This window comes from Apodemus sylvaticus, chromosome 5, assembly GCF_947179515.1.
Source record: "Apodemus sylvaticus chromosome 5, mApoSyl1.1, whole genome shotgun sequence".
Lineage (NCBI taxonomy): Eukaryota > Metazoa > Chordata > Mammalia > Rodentia > Muridae > Apodemus > Apodemus sylvaticus.
The window spans coordinates 163,945,787-163,958,674 of NC_067476.1; the positions used below are offsets into that span (position 1 = coordinate 163,945,787).

Here is a 12,888-nt window from a genome sequence, read left to right on the forward strand (position 1 = left end):
GGTTGCCAGTTCGCATCTCGAGATCTTAAGATCTCGCGAGAGGTGTCTGAGGGGCAGACGCCGGTGTATCTACCTCCGCTTTGTGCCCCGCCCCCGCCTCCGCCGCGGCCTCCGCCTCCTCCTCTATCTCCCGCCGTCTCTGCCGCCCCTCCCCGGTCCCGGGAGCGGCCGCGGAGCCGCCACCCAGACACTGTCGCTCGGGAGGCGGGATCCGCACGGTAAGATGGCCGCAGCGGGCCCTGACGGCCGTGCCGAGCGTCTCCGCGGGGCTCCGGGGTGGGCCGCGGCGCGGAGGTCAGAGGTCCGGGGCCTGTGCCCGCTAGGCTGCCCTGCCGAGGGTATCCGAAGCCCGAGGCAAGAGCGGGAATCAGAGCGATCAGTCCTGCCCTCCACGGCCCGGTTCCGGAGCGGGAGGTCTGGAGGCCGCGCTGTTAGTCGGGGTGCTGCCGGGACCGGAATAGTTACTGCAAATGTTCGCATGTCTCTGCGATTACAGGCTAAGTGAAGGGGACAGCGAAAGGTGAAGACGCAGCTAAAAGTCGTCCTCGGGGCTTAGGATGCACCCCCGTCGACTGTGTAACCGCTGAGTTTTGAGACAACTGAGTCCTGTAGAAACACTACCCCCTGTGTCTGTCCTCAGCTTTGCTTAATAACCTTTCCCAGCGCCAAGTGGAAATCGAGAGGCAAGGACCTTCTTGGGAAACATTTTTCCAGACTGATCTTTAGCTTACTTGTGAATAAAAGTTGAATCGGTGAATTCTGCTGTTGTCCTGTGGCATGGCCTTAGCCCCGTTTAGTTTCACTTCCCTCCCCCCTCACCCCCCACTAATACCACCTTTTAGGCTGCTGGGATCTTCAAGTTCGCCAGAACTAGAAGTCATGGCATGCCCCAAATTCTAAGTCTCTCTAACATTCACTGCGCGAACTCTCTGCAGGTGGCCTTTGGAATCTTAAGATCTTGTATCTTTTTTTAAAACTCTGTCTTAAATAACTTTTCCCCCTAGTATGTGTATATGCATGTTTCCCAAATTAGTTTCTAGCGTGGGTCCCCAGGACCTGTAACCTGGAGGCCTCTCTAAACTGCCAAAGTCCTCTGCACCAGACTTGTCCTGCTCCTCCAACCTGTTTTACTTGCATCTCTCCCACGTTGCCTTGTGTTCCCATTTCTAAGGCCTGACACTTGAAACCACCATTCTGATTGTCCGTGCTTCTTTCCTGATGTCCCTTCATATTCAGTCCAGCAATAGTTGCCATTGATTTGGAGGCCAAAGGTTGATCCCGTCTTTTCTGCTGTCCACTATACCAGCGCTAGAATATCTCTTTGTTGGACTGCTTAACTCTTTCCATCTAATATGCATTCCATTGTCAGACCAGAAACCAGAGCCATCTTTCAATTTTATGACATATTAAAACAAGTTGGCTTGTCCTTTGCAGTGTACAAAGTAATGTCTGTGAAGTATATGTTATTGACCAAGTGAAAATGGTCCAGCCTGTGCTCCTAGAGCTACCCTAACTGCACACCCCAGCCCATCCTCCTCCTGCCTTACTCCCCCGTGAAAAAAATCCCTGTTTGGAGGGATGTTTGCTTAGGATCACTTTATTTTGTGCTAAAGATGAGCCATGTCGTTTGTTTCGTATCTGATTTTGCAAAACTCTCATCACATTTGGACTTCTATTTTAATTTGTTCTATTTTTCCCTATTTAATTTGTTCTATTTAATTTGTCCTAGTGTTGTTTTATCAAAGTGATATGCAACCATATTCCCTTCTAAAGTCTAAATATTTTGAATGTAAAAAGTTCTTTATTTTTATTTTTGAAGCAGAGTCTCACCATGTAACTCTGGCTGGCCTAGAACTCTTATCTATAGATCAGCTTGCATCTGCCTCACTAGTGCTGAGATTAAAAATTATGGCCAACACATCCAGCACCAGAACAGTCTTTTTGAACCTATGTGTTGACTTAATAACATGTTTTAGCTTCCTTTACACTGAGTGTGAGATGCACGTTTGACCAAGAAAGTGATGCATGCTTGTACCATATTCTGGTCTCTAGAGAGGCTGTCATTCATAAAGCAAACCAGAACTTATGCCACATGATTTGTGTGAAAAACTGCAGCCTTATCTTCTGAACAGTACCCAAGGATTCGGATGTGGCATTGTATATCAAAGCTCCTTTATTCAGGCTCTTGTTGAATAAATGTTTTAGGGAGTGGTGTCCACATTTTGCCATCTTAAGCAAGCGCATCAGTGAACAGCACATTCTTTCTCTGATACCTGCTGGAACCAGTCTAGGATACAGGAGTATGATTGCTGAACTGAAGGAGGCTTGTGACACTTTATCTGTTTCCCACAAAGGAGCTGACAGCTCCACCCTTCACTAACACTTGTCTTCAGTTCCATTGCTGTTGATTACTGTGCTCTTTCTTACACCATCACATAATTTTTAGTATATAACTCTGTAGTGATTCCTTTATATTTTTAGCTTCAAACCTCACCTCCTCCTTCACAGTGTAATGTCTTGGTCTCTTCATTCTAAGACTTCTGGTTCTATTTCACTAATCATACTTCCCACCTTTGACCTTCTTGACGCTACCCAGACATGTGATTTTTCTCAGGCCTTTTTTACTTGGCAGTTTGAAGATGAAAACACCCTCCTACTCTTACACTCACTACTTTGCTGTGCCAATTTTTTGAAATGACTCCACTGGACATAGAGTTCTTCCCCAATTATTGTATCTTTTTCCTATAGAAATAAATCACAATGAGTTATGCAGAAAAGCCGGATGAAATAACCAAAGATGAATGGATGGAAAAGCTCAATAACTTGCACGTTCAACGAGCAGACATGAACCGACTCATCATGAACTACCTAGTCACAGGTAAAGGCTGGCTGTGAGGGGGACACCAAATGACTGTAGCACTCTCTTTTTAAGCTAGTAGCCCTTTACCCCTGAAGCGTAATGATAAAATTAGGTTGTGCTGAACAATCATAAAAACACTGTTGACTTTGATATTCGTAAACCAAGCTGACATGTTACAGATGGCCTTTTCTAGCCCAAAGTGATGTAGGCCACACATAATCCCAGCACTTGGGAAGCTGAAGCAGGATTGTGATTCAAGGCCAGTAATGTGAGACTTTTTCTCAACTTCCTAACCCTTAAAAAATACACGTATTTTTTTCTATCAATAAAATAATCGTTCCAGGTCTTTGAGACCTGAAGCAACATCCATTTTTGGCTTTGACTGTTTTACAGTTAAGCCTTCATGATCATTAAGTGTTCTGACTCGGAGGGCAGAGTCAGGAGGCTTATGAATTCTAGGCCAGCCTGTTTGTCTCAAGACTTTTAAAATGTTTTAGAGTATATTTAAAGTCCAAATAAATGATATCTTCTGGCCAGTTTGGAAAAATATTGTGGCTTGTTTCTAGGTTGGCCAACTCAAAGAAAAATGGCTGGGAATATGCAGAAGAAAAGAGCACTTGATGCTCTTGCTGGGGGAGGAAGTTCACTACTAACTGGGGTGAAGGAATCAGTCATCCTCCCATTCTCAAAAGGTGCACAGTGAGAAGTCTCCCATTATGCTTTATCCTCCTGTGCCTCTCCAGTTAGGTTCTGCTAAATTTCTTAGAAAGTGGATACAGGGATCTCGGCCTGTGGTTTCACCAGGCTGCTGTGGGTGAAGCGGCACCAGAGCACAGCAGCCCTGTGAAGATGCAGCAGGGTGTCTGCCTTCCTGCAATTGTCTCTGTTGTCCTGGCATCCTGACCTGTAATTCCCTGCCTTGATGATGTCACAGCACACAATGGGCTAGCAGTCTGTGGCCTTCAGGTTGATAGGTGAAGCCTTTTGGATAGCTGCACAGGAATGACAGCCTTGACTATTAATCACAAAAATAGTAAAAACCAAGTCCCTAAGAAACTGTGGTTTATATGTACGATCATTTAATGATGGTTGGGCTCTTTAGAAGTACAAAACCTTAATTCCTGGTTATCTTTCCTAGCAGTGAAGATAGTTTTCTTTTCAGAGGGCTTTAAGGAAGCAGCAGAGAAGTTTCGGATGGAGTCTGGGATCGAACCAAGTGTGGATCTAGAAACACTTGATGAGCGAATCAAGATTCGGGAGATGATTCTGAAGGGTCAGATCCAGGAGGCCATCGCATTGATCAACAGCCTCCACCCAGAGCTCCTAGACACAAACCGGTATCTTTACTTCCACCTGCAGGTGAGTTTCAGCAGTTTGATGTGACTGCTTGGCAGGCAAATTAGGCTTGTTTGCAGTGGCTCAGAAAGAAATCAGCCATTGTGTGTTAATTGAACATTGCTTAGTGTTGGGGAGGAAACAGGCTTTGAGCTAGCTTCTGCTTTATGTAGTATTGAAACTAGTTACTTTTTTTTTTTTAATTTTTACAATTTATTTATTGTATATATATGTGAGTACACTGTGACTGTCTTCAGACACCAGAAGAGGACATCAGATCCTATTACAGATGGTTGTGAGCCACCATGTTGTTGCTGGGAATTGAACTCAGGACCTTCAGAAGAGCAGTCAGTGCTCTTAACTGCTGAGCCATCTCTCCAGCCTGAGATTGAGAGAGAGAGAGACAGAGACAGAGACACAGAGAGACAGACACACAGAGACACAGAGAGAGACAGACAGAGACAGACACTCGTGTACATGTGGCATATGGAAGTAAGAAGTAAGAGGCATTCCTCTGGAGTCCATTCTTTCTGCCCTTACACTGGGCTCTGGGCATACTTGCACAACAAACACTTTCACTGTGGCAGTCTCACTAATTCCTCCTTTTGCTTTTAAAATAGAAATGCACTAACTTGGAGATGCTAAGAAAATCTTTCTTTTGAGATGCCTTATTTTCTTTTGGGTTGGTGGGGTGGAACCCCAGGGTCTTGCCTAGATGCTAAACAAGTACTTTAACACTATGAATTACACACTCAATCTACCCATAAGATATACTTTTGATTGGAGCCAAGTGTTTATGGTTATTCATCTAGGTGTGTGACAACCAAACTGGGTTGTCTTTGCTGTTGACCATACTGGGTGTCACCTACCTGGGGTGTACAGACTGGCTAAACTTGTCTGTCTTTGTTATTGACTAGCAACAACACTTGATTGAGCTTATCCGTCAGCGTGAGACAGAAGCAGCATTGGAGTTTGCCCAGACGCAACTGGCAGAGCAGGGTGAGGAAAGCAGAGAATGCCTCACAGAAATGGAGCGTACATTGGCCTTGCTGGCCTTCGATAGCCCTGAGGAGTCACCTTTTGGAGACCTCCTGCACATGATGCAGAGGCAAAAGGTAAAGAGCCAGTAAGGGCAGAGCCAAGTTCTTGGACGCTCGAGGACTTGTGGAAAGATGGAATATGTGTGAAAGGGCTTAAAAGGGGGAGAGTATAGGGGGTTAAGGGAGTGTGGCTAGGCGGCGTGGGGGAAGGTGTCCAGGCAGGTCCTTGCCTGGGCACCTCTGCCCCTGAGGGACCCACACACACACACAGGCGTAGTATTTAGTGGTAGAGAGAGGCAGAAAGAGAGGGGGGGAGGGAAAGGGAGAGAGAGAGAATAGAGAGAGTGGAGTGGAGACTGGCCATGACCACGTGGAGGGGGGGAAGAGCCCAAGGGGCAGAGAGGTGAGAATGTGGGAGAGCGGAGAGCAAAAGAGGGAGAGGAAGGGCAAGTAGCCCCTCTTATAGTGGGCCAGATCTCTGGGGCAGGGCATACCTGGCTATTGCCAGGTAGGTGTGGGGTGGAGCTTAGACAGAACCCAACAATGTGCTGCTCTTGTGTTGGGGTAAAGAACATGGCCCTGGCCAGGGTGCTCCAGTGGAGCACTGGCAGCTCCTCTGATCTCTCTTATCTCGTGAAAGTGAGAGCAGCAGCAGCAGTGGCATCGTGACCGTTAGTGTCCAAAACCCTTTGCCAGTTTTTCTTCTCTTAGCCTTTCTCCTGTCAGTTTAGGAACAGGTATCCGAAGTGTTTTCAACTTAAAATCAGTATAGTCTTCTGAAACATTTTCTTTTTCCTTCCGCATGCTACAAGCGTAATAGTTTATTGTTTCCTCAGACCAATGTCTTCCTTCTCCACTGTGTTGGATCCCTTGAAAATCTTGTTGAGGTGTCTCTTTAAGGCTTATCTGCAGGGACTCATATAAACATTGTGCTGCTCCTCTTTTTGGTTTTTGTTTGTTTGTTTGTTTGTTTTTGTTTTTGTTTGTCGTACCCCCCACCCCCACCCCCGACAGTGTTTCTCTGTGTAGCCCTGGCTGTCCTGGAGCTCACTCTGTAGACCAGGCTGGCCTCAAAGTCAGAAATCGCCTGCCTCTGCCTCCCATGTGCTGGGATTAAAGGCGTGTGCCACCACCACCCAGCATGCTGCTCCTCTTTGTCAGAGGCCTCACAAAAATGTTTCAAAGGGGTCAAGGTACTTAGCAGTTTGAAGTGTAAACTCCTTCAGGTGACAATTATTTAGTGCCCTTGGAATGGGTTTTTGTTACATGTTTAATTTGTTTTTAAGTGAGTAACAAGCTTCTTGGGTAAGAACAGTATCCAGTCGGGCTGGACTATAGCTTAGTGATAGAGTGCTTACATAATGTGCTTAAGGACCTGGGGTCTCACCCTAGCACTGGGGAAAAAAAAATGTCTTAAGCATATTGTCAGGCTTGCTGGTAGAGTGTGTGTGTGTGGTCATTCTATTAGATGTGTTTCTTTTCTAGGTGTGGAGTGAAGTTAACCAGGCTGTTCTGGATTATGAGAATCGAGAGTCCACACCCAAGCTGGCAAAATTACTGAAACTGCTACTTTGGGCTCAGAATGAGCTAGACCAGAAGAAAGTAAAATATCCCAAAATGACAGACCTCAGCAAAGGTGTGATTGAGGAGCCCAAGTAGAGCTTGTGCACGGACCCAGCGCTGGCAATGGGCACAGGACTCTATTCCGGCTGTGATGGGCAGATTGTCACCGCAGTAGAGAACCTTTCCCCCTGTACTTTTCTTTGGCCCCCATTGTTTAAAAGGAGAAAATGGCCCTTTTAAACACTGGCAAACCCATGATGGAAGACACCATCTCTGCCACACCCTGTTTCCTGAGAGCTGCACCCACTGCAGTTGACGATCCCCGTGCTTCCGGATTGCTGGTTCCAGAAGACGTGTTTGCCACCACGTGCTGCACTGCTAGGGAGTGTCATCTCAGCTAAAGGCCTCACACGGGACAGCACGTGAACAGTACTGATGTGCTTTTGCTACCTGCTACATGCAGGCAGGCAGGGTTTTATCTTCCTAGTCTCACCAGACCGTCATGGTTTTCCTTACCCCTTCTTTTCTTTCTTTTTCTTCCTCTTGTTCCTTCATAGGAAAGAATATATAAATTTGTAAATCTTAATTCAAAGATAACTTTTGTGTGGGTATTGAGTTTGGTTTGTTTTTTTGCCTTTGGTGTGGGATCTGTGTGTGTAAGGGGTGAGACTGGGTTTTTTTATTTTAAATTTTTAAAATATATTTTTGGTGCTGTATGTGATGAGAGACTCATTCATAGTGGATCAATGAATAATCTCTTGTAGGCAACTTTATTTGAAAATAAAGATTTCCTTTTACTTCCAGAATAACCACTTCTATAATGGCTTCTATAAAGTTCTCATCTCACACAGCCCTTGTTTTGAGTGTCCTTTCCCTGGCACAGGGGCAGCACCTTAACTAATAGCTGAAAGACTAATTTTCATGTGCCTAGGGAATGCCCTGCATAATAAATAGAAGGCAACCTGGTGTTGACAGGATGGCCGGGTGGTCTCAAGCGTCACAGGGCTGGATATTTGTGCCAGCTAGATTGAACTTGAGCTTGGCAAAATTTCTTACCTTACATCAGTGTCCACAGTGCTGTGTGTCCTGCTTCTTGTCAGCTATTTGTTACCTGCTCAGTGGAAGTCGGGAAAGACATTACCTGTAGGGTAAGGTATGCATATGTAGCCCAGTGCTCTGAGTGATGAGTGTATACCTGTATTGTTCCCTACATGGGTGTGTTTGGTTGATCTTGAGGTTGGACCTCAGTGCTCCAGGCCTGATGAGATCAGTGCTAAAGGCTGAGGTGAGAGTGCTGCAGAGCCCTCAGACAGTTATCCATGGATGTGGATGGTGAAGATGATGTGGGTACTGTCCTTTGGTAGAAGTCCCTGCCTGTCTTGACACTAGAGCCAGGAGTTCTGGAACTGGCCACTAAGAAACAGTGTCCTTAGTAACTACTGATTATTTCGATAGCGATTATTTCCCTTGTTCTTGAGCAATACAATTCATACTGACTAGCTAGACCAGCTTAGGTTTGTTCTGCTTGCCGGCACCTGAGCTGCTCAGGTAACACAGCTGGCCAGCTGTCTCTATCTCGTTCCCTACTTCAGTATTGTTCATCAGTTTCTATCTGTTTTTTACCCACAGGATTCTGTTGTTGTTGGGATGGAATGAAGTGTCTTCCAGCTCTCTGCTTCTGCAGAGGGCAGGCGCTTGGGCAGTATTCGCCTTAGGATCACATTAGTGACAAACTGAAGGATGAAGTTGTTGCTGTCATTATGACCCTCCACTGCTCTTCTGGTCTGTGAGTAAGGATGAACAGACCTCTCCTTACCTCCTGGACAGGTAGCTTTCAACATCATTGTGAGATGTAGCCTTCCATCTGGTTTAAGGATAAGAATAAGGTAGAGGAGTTTCGGGAGAGATGGGTCTTTGGTTAAGAAGACATGATGAATAATCATGAAGACCAGAGTCCAGCACCCAAAAGTCAGGCATCCCCCAAATTCCTGTAACTTCAGTTCCAAGGAATCTGATGTCCTCTTTGGCCTCCACATACACATAGGCAGGCAGGCATGGGTACACACATACACACACACACACACACACACACACACACACACACGTTTTTGGGGGTTTTTTTGTTTTGTTTTGTTTTTTAAGGCAGAGGGAAAGGAAGTTTTAATTTTCAGGTAGCTAATAGATTAAATGAAGCAGAAAGTGGGGGTGAAGGATCAAAAATACAGTTTTTTTTTTATAAGTACCATATAAAGCCAGGCGTGGTGGTTCCTGCCTGTAATTACAGCATTCACAAGACTGAGGGTTTTTTCTAGTCCAGCCTAGGCTACATTATATATAAGATCTTTTCTTATACAAAAAGGCACCAGATAGCATATTCGTATCTCTATATGTGTATGTATATATATATATATATGTACGTATATACACACACATATATATACACATATATGCACATGCATACACACACACACACATATATATATGATTACTTGTATAGCTAATCAGTGTGACATGTTCTTAAAATTAGAGGGCATGAGATACATAGTAATAATGGAGGTCCTCTCTGTAGGGATTATCCACAAATACACAGGAGACTTGTTGCATGCATAAAATGTTCAGTGGCTATAAGACAAGGAGTTCACAGTGTACTAACACTTCAGTCGGTAGCTTAGCCAGTGCCACAGATACCAGTGACTCTGGAAAATGTTATATAGAACTGCTTGCTTATGAATCCCCCTTCCAAGGACTTAAATGTCGACTTTTCCTGTTGCAGCAGACAAAGTGGCTTTATTTTTTAAAGAATTGTGCACCTTTTGGTGGAAAGTGCCTTGAAATAAATGAGACAAGAACATTCTGGTACTCTGCTCCAACATCGTAGAGCTGTGCAAGGAGTAACCCAGTTTTGAATTTTTCTTAAGCGTGGTAATTATTGCACACTAAAGATGAAAATTGTTTAGTCGTTTGAAATATAGTTTGGGTTTAGCATTTCACACACACACACACACACACACACACACACACGTTCCCTTAGTGTATGTAGTTGAAGACTTTGTATAGTGACAAAGTGGTGGGGGCTGTGGACCTGAGGTGGGCAGTATGTTGTCTTTTATTTCTTTTGTGCTATTAGTTTTGGAAAGGAGAAACCAGGAGAATCCTTTCAGGGGGATTTTTACATGTTCCATGATACAGAGCTGATGTGATCAAGAGAATGACATGGGGTTCCCTTCCAGGTTATTGCTCTCCAGTCTCAGATCAAACAAAAGACCAAATTCCAAATGTCAGGTTAACAGAACAGTGTGTCCCCACCCCTGCATTTCAACATGCTGACTTGTGTACAGAGGACACCATGCAGGGGTACAGCCTGTTCACCAGCCTTCGCTCACTGCTGCTTTGTGTTGTTGACATGTTGTTCTGACACCATGCATATTTTTTGTTTCACAAACATTGCTTTTTTCAGACACTTAGTAAGCTGCATTGCCAGCAGGGTATGCGGAGTCTGTATAAATCCTTGGCTTACTGGAGTACTCTTGTGTGTACTTAATTGTAATTCTTCATTTGGGGGCATGTGTGTCCCTGCCACATATCATCTGAGAATTATAGGTCGGGTAGCTTCTGGGTGCCTGCTGTGAATTTGTTAGTAAAAATTTTTATGTTTTTCCCAGAATGGTTGTCTGAAAGCTCCTTTCTCGCTCCTTTCCTGAAGAGGTACCACAAGAGAAGAGACTTGCCAACCAGCTTGTCAGTGTATTAGAGCTGGAAGAGTGGGAAAGTGTAGCTGTGTGTTGGCTTTGCTCTGTTCCTGGGCCAGCAGTGCCACAGCGTAGAGCCAGTCCACTCAGCTGACAGCTGCAGCCTTCCTGGGCCCCAGGATGCAATGACTGTGGGGCCGGCCCCCCACCCCCTCGCAGTACGCAGCCTCTCCCATGCTGGACATCTCCATTGCCATGTCTCAGTCAAGTCTGAGGGAAATACAGTGAGACAAAGCCTCCAAGGGAACCGAGTAGCACACTTACAGGAGCATCCTGCACTGTGCGGTGGCTTGTGACTGCACCTAGGAAGGGCCTTGTCGTCCCTAAGCCCCGTGGCGGTGCCATAGCATGGCACTCGTCACCATTGCTCATTCTTCCCTCATCCTCCCAGAGGGTAATGTTAAACATTCTGGTGGTAGAGACCTCTGCTGTGCTTGACTGAGCTCTTGTATGCTAAGTCCGAGAGGCTTGAGGAACCATCTGACTATCATGAATGAGTTTGCTTAATTTTGGAATGCCATCCTGACTTGAGAGTTTATATTTACATGAAAGAAAAAAGAACTTGGCCGGGCAGTGGTGGTGCATGCCTTTAATCCCAGCACTTGGGAGGCAGAGGCAGGCGGATTTCTGAGTTCAAGACCAGCCAGGTCTACAGAATGAGTTCCAGGACAGCCAGGGCTTTACAGAAAAACCCTGTCTCAAAAAAAACAAACAAACAAAAAAATTTGAATGGCCCCTGATGTTACTACCCATTGCGGACTCTTAACACTCCTCTATGCACTCACTGAGTAATATGCCCTGAGACAGTCCGTCTGTTCCAGAAGCCAAGAATGGTTATAGTGATACTAAAGGCCTGGACAGTAAACCCATCGATGGGGTTACACATGAATCTGGTGGACTGGTGGGGCAGGGATATGTGGTGTCATGGCAGGTATGACTAGTATTCTGCTGTGTCTGTAGTTCATCCATGCCAGGTTACGGTCCAGTATGACACTAATACAGAAGAAAACTGCAGAGCTGCTGGTGCCTAACTGCATGCTTCCTGCCCGTGACTTTTTTTTTAAGTTTCTTGTTGTTTTTTAAATTTGTGTGTATGAGTGTCCTGCCTATATGTATATCCATGTAATCTGTGTGTGTCTGATGCCTACAGAGGTCAAAAGAAGGATCAGATCCCTGGAACTCGAATTATGGAGAAACCAAACTCCTCTGTAAGAACGAGTGTGACTTTTCAAGGGAGTACCTTCTTAACAAGTCCTGATGAAAATTCTCTTGTGCCGGGCAGTGGTGGTGCATGCCTGTAATCCCAGCACTCTGGGAGGCAAAGGCAGGCAGATTTCTGACTTTGAGGCCAGCCTGGTCTACAGAATGAGTTCCAGGACAGCCAGGGCTATACAGAGAAACCCTGTCTCGAAAAACCAAAAACCAAAAAAAAAAAAAAAAAAAGAACTCTTGCCTGGCCTTTGGGAAAGTTTGGTGAAGACTGGATTGGGGGCTTTTGGAAGGTGGCTACTACATTGTAGCATCCTTCATGTGAGGGGTCCATCTCTTGAATCTACTATGCTATGCATGACTGCCAATCTCCTGCGATGGAACCAGCATTACCTGGAAATCATTTTCTAAACAGCTCTGACTTCCCCCTTCAAATAGACACATCTCACCCATGGGCATGCACACACAGGAATTATCCCTCTTGTAGGTCAGATGCCTGACAACCCCTCCCAATTGGGCTCAGAAGTAAAACAGGCTATCCTGTCACCCAGAACTCTGATATAGAAAGTGAGGGAAAGCTGAGGGTGGCAGTGTTTCTCAGCATTTGGGGTGTTTTGCAAGGTTCAGCTGATGACACCAGCGTCCAAAAAAAGAATGAACTGTTCCAGAGCCCCAGGGATATTTTGTGAACAGAACTGGCATACATTGGGGCTAGAAAGATGGCTAAGAGGTTAAGAGCACTGACTGCTCTTCCAGAGGTCCTGAGCTCAATTCCCAGCAACCACATGGTGGCTCACAACCATCTGTAATGGGGATCTGATGCCCTCTTCTGGTGTGTCTGAAGATAGTTACAGAGTATTCATATATATATAATAAATTTAAAAAAAAAAAAAACAAAGAACTGGCCATATACAAGCATCTTTGGTCATCATGAGGTCCACTCTCTGGCTTCTGGTGAACTCAGATATGGCTACTTGAACTCTCTACAATATACACATTTGGCTTAGAAGATAAATGCAAATTATATTCAGTACCGAAATCTTTTTTTTTTCTTCTTTTCAGGCAGGGTCTTACTTTGTAGCCCAGTCAGGTCATAACTGCTACAGACATCCAACTCTACATCTGGCCCCTG

The 12,888-nt window shown here is 45.3% G+C and overlaps 1 protein-coding gene across 4 annotated transcripts; it reads left to right on the top strand.

Annotated features, from left to right (window-relative positions):
- Positions 1–53: 53 nt before the first annotated feature.
- Gid8 (GID complex subunit 8 homolog) lies at positions 54–7,607 on the top strand. Of its 4 annotated transcripts, none has more exons than XM_052184535.1 (5): positions 54–218; positions 2,749–2,878; positions 3,999–4,219; positions 5,113–5,310; positions 6,721–7,607. In XM_052184535.1, the coding sequence occupies exons 2-5, from the start codon at positions 2,761–2,763 to the stop codon at positions 6,892–6,894; spliced, it is 711 nt and encodes a 236-aa protein (XP_052040495.1). In that variant the 5' UTR covers positions 54–218; positions 2,749–2,760; the 3' UTR covers positions 6,895–7,607. The 4 variants fall into 4 exon arrangements, with proteins under 4 accessions (XP_052040495.1, XP_052040497.1, XP_052040498.1 ...); XM_052184537.1 differs by having other exon boundaries at positions 4,002–4,219; XM_052184538.1 differs by having other exon boundaries at positions 60–218; positions 4,023–4,219.
- Positions 7,608–12,888: the final 5,281 nt, after the last annotated feature.